Raw genomic sequence first — 6043 nt, 5'->3', positions numbered from 1 at the left:
TATATCATCATAGGCTGGTTAATCAAACGAGTCGTTTTTGTTTTTTGTTTTTTGTGTGTGTTTTGAGGGTGGTTGGTGCGTGTATGTTTGGTGTGTGCGTGTGAAGCACGAGCCTCGGGCACCTACGTTTTCGCGTCCTACTACGCCTTCTTTTTGCTCTTGTTTTGCTTTCGCAATTTCAAAAACTAGTTCCAAAGCTCTCATAGAAGGCACGTAAGCTCTTCTTGCGAGGTTTAAGTCGATATTCATTCAAGCCCACGTTATGGAACACTTTTAAATGAACGAGTGGTACGGCGTTTTTAGTTTTTTTTCTCAGTTTTTTTTTCTGGCGAAGGAATCCAAAGTGCAACCCCATTCCGACATACCCAAAATTCCTGCTCAGCGATGCACTCCAGAAAACCTTCGCAAAACGTGGAGTTTTGAGAGGCATGCCGCGTTTGTGTACAAAACACGCAACTTCACGCTTTTTCATGAGAGTTGTCTCCTGTGAGATTTCCAGCTCTTTGTCAGTTACTGAAGAGATGTTCGACAACACAGACGGCAGTTTCGTAGTGGTATACAATGCTTGATCGTGAAGTACGCGTAAATTTTACGTATCTTGCGGTAGCCCAAGGACGCCAATCAAGAGCGCGTGAAATAATTTGTACAATCTGAAGAAACTGGTTCCCACTCTGACATTTTTAAACACGTGGTCTTTGTTTCTTTGTTTTGCAATAAAACTAGGTTCGCAGATGCGTGGGCAAGTTAGCTTGTTCTAAAATAATAATACGTCGCCTTTTTTTAACTCCTATCGACAAACATCCATAGCGTATCGCGTTCGCAGGGCCCTCAGCGTTCGGCTCTTTAAGCTCCAGTGCCCCGGGATGCTTCTTTTATGTTTCTCGTTTCCTTCGCTTCCCATCTTTCAGCGTCAAAGGTCATCTGCGCGTTCTTGTCAAAAAGAGTCGTTCGGTGTGAAGGGCTAGGGGCAAGAGTTCTCCGCGGTCTCCATATCGGTCTGTGCCAGCATCTCCATGAGTGAAATGTGTCTCTTGTTCCGCGGGTGTATGTACTCGCGTATTTGTGTAGTTGCTCTTTCTGCCTGTCTCATTTCCGGTTCCTGTTTCAATAAAAAAAGCGAGAGAATTACTCTAGTCACCATTTTTGGTTACGGGGTAGAAGGTTCTTTAAAAAGAAAAAGAGGGAAAGAAAGAGTGTATATCGTGCACACCGTCCGGTACAATGCCGCCATGTTTACATTAAAGGGGTCCTAGCGAACGCCAATTATTTCGTCTTTTACGGGCGCTTGTATCGGACGGTGCAGCGTGTTGTGTGGTGTAGTGTAGTGTGGGTGTGTGCGGGGGATGCGGCCGCCGCTTCTTAAGACTTGCACTTGTTGGTCTTGAAGGAGACCTGGAGGACGCGGTTGCCGAGCGTGTATCCGTTGAGGCTCTGTATGGCGACCAGCGCCTCGTCGTAGTTGGTCATGGTGACGAAACCGAAGCCCTTGCACTTGTTGGTCTGCAGGTCTCGGATGACCTTGACGCTCTGCACGGCCCCGAACGGGCCGAACAGCTGCCACAGCAGGTTCTCCTCCGTGTCCGGCGCCAGATTGTACACGAAGATGCACCAGCCGGAGCCGTTCATGGCCGAGCCGGCCAGCAGCGGGTTGGCCAGCAGGTCACCCGCCAGCGGAGAGTACCGGCTGCGCCAGGACAGGCAAAAAGCGTCGCTCGTATACTGCGGAAATGACTCAACGAGAAAAATGGGCTATTCGCTGTTGTTTTTTTTTGTTTTCAAGTTTCGAGTTTGTTTCCCGATTCCTTTTTACAAGAAAAAAAAAACGCCGGGGCAAGAAACAAAAAGCTGCACAACAGCAGCAGCTTAACGAGGTTCCTACCCCCTTGGCTCGGTGACAAAACAGACAGCATGCATATTATATATATATATATATATATATATATATATATATATATAGAGAGAGAGAGAGAGAGAGAGAAAGGAGGAAGAAAGCACATATCCATGTATAAACAATATCTGAACACTTTCCCTGTACAAATTAACACAACATATTCACATCTATTCACATACAACAGTTTTCACACATACATGCGATTCAGCATAGAAAAAAGAGACAAAATGAAAAAAAAACATGAATTTAAAATCGGCAAATAATATCTATATAATTGTACCCTTATTTAAAAGGTTTGAATTTAACGCATCTTGTTCAACTCAGTTTTTCAGGAATACAACACATTTAATACCCAAGACACTTGGTATTGATATCGACATGAGCAGTAATTTGTTGTTGAAAATGGCAAAACCTAATGATTTCGTTTCGGACAGTGTGATCATCCTGTGCAAAAATCTGAAAGAGTCATGCACAGACAAGGACTCGTATTTAACATGCAAGCTGTATATTACGGTAAGGGACATTAGGTATATATGAAAACTACACGCATGCGCAGAGGTGACCTGGCTACCAACGCCATCTAGCCTCGACACGTAGTCCTCCCCCTCCCCCGCAGACGTTTTTATAACGCAGGCTTCCACCACCTCCCTTTTCGTCTGCTTGCTGCTGGATGGGAACTCAATTTCTGTTCCTTCTAGCAGTAAACCACGCATGCATTTGTTGCAACAAGTGCGACATGTACTTCTTGCAGCATGTCTCCGAATTCTCAGACCAGCCTGACTCGATCAAACAGTCAATGACCAACAGTGCTCTTCAACTTGTCGAGAAGCGCATTCACAAGTAACAAAGGTGTGCTACTAGGTACGTTAAAAGTACACTGAAGGGAACGACAACTCTTCGTCGCAACTGGCAACGTTCATGGATGTATAGTGAACGGACAAAGTAAGCGTGCATACTTGTACGACAATTCATAATTTTATTCATATTTGTAATCACAATTGGAGAAGTTTTCATACAAAAAACACGAATATGATTAGAAATACCTTTATAATTTAAATGTCATCAAGATGGTCCACCGATTCGAACTTCTTAAAATCCACGGCTCTAATCAGTCGGCGAACTCATCTCGCTGGCTCTTCCATCCCGTGTGTGTCCACACGGACAGCCCAGATGCTCCATTATTGACGGAGCCTATAGACATTACCATTGTAGACATCCCGCAGCATAATGTAGTGTTTTCGAAGGTCCTGGGACCAGTACCTATTCTTTTTTTTACTTCAGGTTATCATATATATATATTACAATTACTAAAATGAACTTGACTAGGCTACAACCACTGCTTCCTACAGTTTCCTTGGCTTCGCTTTAGCTTGTTTTCAGTAGGTTCTTTCTCACAAAGAAACCAAGCCCTTGGCGATTTCCTCTTTTTTGGTTCGCAGCCAGTCAGATCAGTCGCGAGAGCACGGCCGGCAGCCAGTTCACATCCAAAACGCTAAGGGCGCCTTAATAACATGACTCGGCGGTGCCCCCACATGTGGCCTCCTGGAGCACATTGTGTATAATAGCTTATAGAAAGGGGCCACTTTAGGCGCTGTGCCTTTTAGAACTGAAACTTGGGTGAGTATATGGAAAAATCCGTTCTTGAAGTTAGTGCTAGGCCTACTACTCCAATAATAATATTACAACAACAACAACAGCAGCAGCAATAATAATAATAATAATAATATTAATAATAATATTAACAGCTTCTGACTTTAACCTCCCAAAATAGCTATATGCTGTATGATGGTGAGCGAGGTGGTAGTGGAGGGAACCAGAAATTTGAAGCATCTGGAGATTTTTAACGTGCACCTAAATCTCAGTACATGGGCCTACAGTATTTTGCCCCAATTGAAAATGCGACCGCCGCGGCGGGGCTTTCGATCCCTCGACCTTGGGGTCAGCAATGGAGCAACACAGAAAACCCTGGCCCGTTTTGCGTTCTCGTGTCGGCGTTTTTTTTTTTTTTCTCGTTTGGGGGGGGGGGGGGGGGGCACGGTGCTTACTCTTCCCAATCAGAGTTCTTTCATTGTTACACTAAATATACCAACAGACAAAGCAACCACCCCAACGGGCTTCTACGCAAGGCCCGTCTAATTACCTGCAGTAAGACCACTACCCTTTTGGAGACCATCGATTAGCGCTCGCGGCGAAAATTGGTTACCGCACCTCGCGGTTCAAGTCACGCGGAAACCCTGTTTTCATCCCGGATAAAAGCGACCCGAATTTCTCGTAGAAGCTTTAGCAGCTGTCGCGAGAACAACTCTGACAAAGTGGTACGCCCGCTTGCAAGTTTTCCGACGAGACGGTAACTCCTCGCATACTGCGCCCTCAGCCGAACAATGTCGGTGTCAAAAACAACGCAGCCTAACAGAAGCCAAGTACACACCACGGGGCCGGTTTGACCTCCGTTCGCGACAGCGCGCAATCCACCTAACTACCAACATCTCCGGGAGCTTTAGCGCGCGTAGGAAAACAGGCAGCGCCGCCAACTCCACAGGGTCTCGAGAGCACGGCCGAAATGAGCCGGCTAAAGACCCGGGGCCGGCAGCGTCGACCAAGCGCGAAGACCCCCTAATGCGGCGGCGGCGGCGACCCTGCTGGAAAGCTCAGTGGCGCGAGGAGCGGCGCACCGCTCGCGAAGGTTGAGCGGCGGTGCTCTGATGCGTCGCTCACGTTTACGACTGCGACGTTGGCATTAACCCCAATGAGCGGCGGAGTGAGCGGCCGAGCGACGGGCCTCGGCAGCTTATCACCCTTTACGGTGTGTCGCGGGGAAGCGCGCCGACAGGCAAAATTTTTCACCATGGTCGTTTCGCACCGCACCGCGTCCTCGTTCCGAATACATTAGACGTGCACTGAAACCTCAGTCGCGAGGAAGTGATGCGCTACATAGCGGAGCAGTGAATGGGAAGGCCTAGGCGGTCAGTGTGTGACACACTGGTTACGTTCAACCAAACATCACCCAGACCATTCAGTATTCCGATAAATGTTCCACTCGAGCCGAATAGGGTAAACGGCATTAATCTTCATTGTTATGACGAAAGGGAAGGGCGTATAGCAGACTAATCAAGCACCTTAAGTGAACTGGTGAACTAGGTGTGCAAGCCCTACATCACTGCTCTTGTCATGGATTTGCGTCGTTCGAAAGCACTGAATGAACAGTCAGTCGACCCTATCGTGGTTATATTAAAAAAAACCCAAGCAATTCCCCGAGGGTGAACATGGCTAAGTGCGAATGCACGGGGTGATGCTATGAGGGGTATTTATTAATTCGCACTATTATATTTATTAATCACACTATGGTGCCTTTATGGTGTAATGGTTCCTGGGAATCGCAATTTGATCACACGGGGAGTTTACGTTAACTCACTAGCGAATGCCAACGGATTTTAACTTTACTCCCCCTCATAGCATGCGAGCCCCGGACGAGCAAAGTCCAGGGCTCGCACCCTCTCCCGCGCGGCACGTTCACTGGCTCGAACGGCTTCGGAAACGTCCACTCGCCGTTGACGATTGCGAGCGGCGTCTTGAAGCCGGCCTTCATCGCCCTTCTCCGCCTGACGCTTGCGTTGTCGTTCTGCTTCTTGGGCCGCGTTCGCGGCTCGATGCTGACGCCTCATCTCGGCCTCGCGAGCGCGCAGTTCACCATCCGCTGCACGCTTCGCCCGCTTGTCCTCGGCCTCGCGAGCGCGAAGTTCGGCATCCTCTGCACGCTTCGCCCGCTTGTCCTCGGCCTCGTGAGCGCGCAGTTCGGCATCCGCTGCACGCTTCGCCCGCTTCCACTCGGCCTCGCGAGCACGCCATTCGGCATCCGCTGCACGCTTCGCCCGCTTACGTTCGGTCTCACGAGCCCTTCACAGCGCCGCCTTGTCTTCCAACGTCGGCGAAACTACCGCGGTACCGTCACCTCCAACGACGGGTGCAGTGCTGGCATTCGGTTGTACTGCATTCGTTGTTGATAGTAGCGTTGCCTCCGTGACATCCATCGCACGACCCGCTCTCGACGGGAGACTGAGAGAGAAGGCGGGCGCGCGAGAGAGTGGGGTGCGCGCGCAGCTGCAGTGAGCGAGGAGAGCGTAGGAGCGAGCGAAGGGGGATATCAGCGTCGCG

General features: G+C 49.0%; 1 protein-coding gene across 5 annotated transcripts in view; it reads right to left on the bottom strand.

The window, feature by feature from the left end:
- Positions 1-897: 897 nt before the first annotated feature.
- Positions 898-6043, bottom strand: part of LOC142786438 (ELAV-like protein 2) — a 194954-nt gene continuing 189808 nt past the window's right edge. For all 5 annotated transcript variants that reach the window (XM_075884113.1, XM_075884114.1, XM_075884115.1 and 2 more), the window contains one exon: positions 898-1684. In XM_075884113.1, the coding sequence (XP_075740228.1) occupies positions 1360-1684 (325 nt within the window). In that variant the 3' untranslated portion in view covers positions 898-1359. The remainder of the gene's footprint in view (positions 1685-6043) is intronic.

Source organism: Rhipicephalus microplus, unplaced genomic scaffold, assembly GCF_043290135.1.
Source record: "Rhipicephalus microplus isolate Deutch F79 unplaced genomic scaffold, USDA_Rmic scaffold_24, whole genome shotgun sequence".
In the NCBI taxonomy this organism is placed as follows: domain Eukaryota; kingdom Metazoa; phylum Arthropoda; class Arachnida; order Ixodida; family Ixodidae; genus Rhipicephalus; species Rhipicephalus microplus.
The sequence above is the reverse complement of the archived record's forward strand: the minus strand, read 5'-3'. Positions and strand labels throughout refer to the sequence as shown.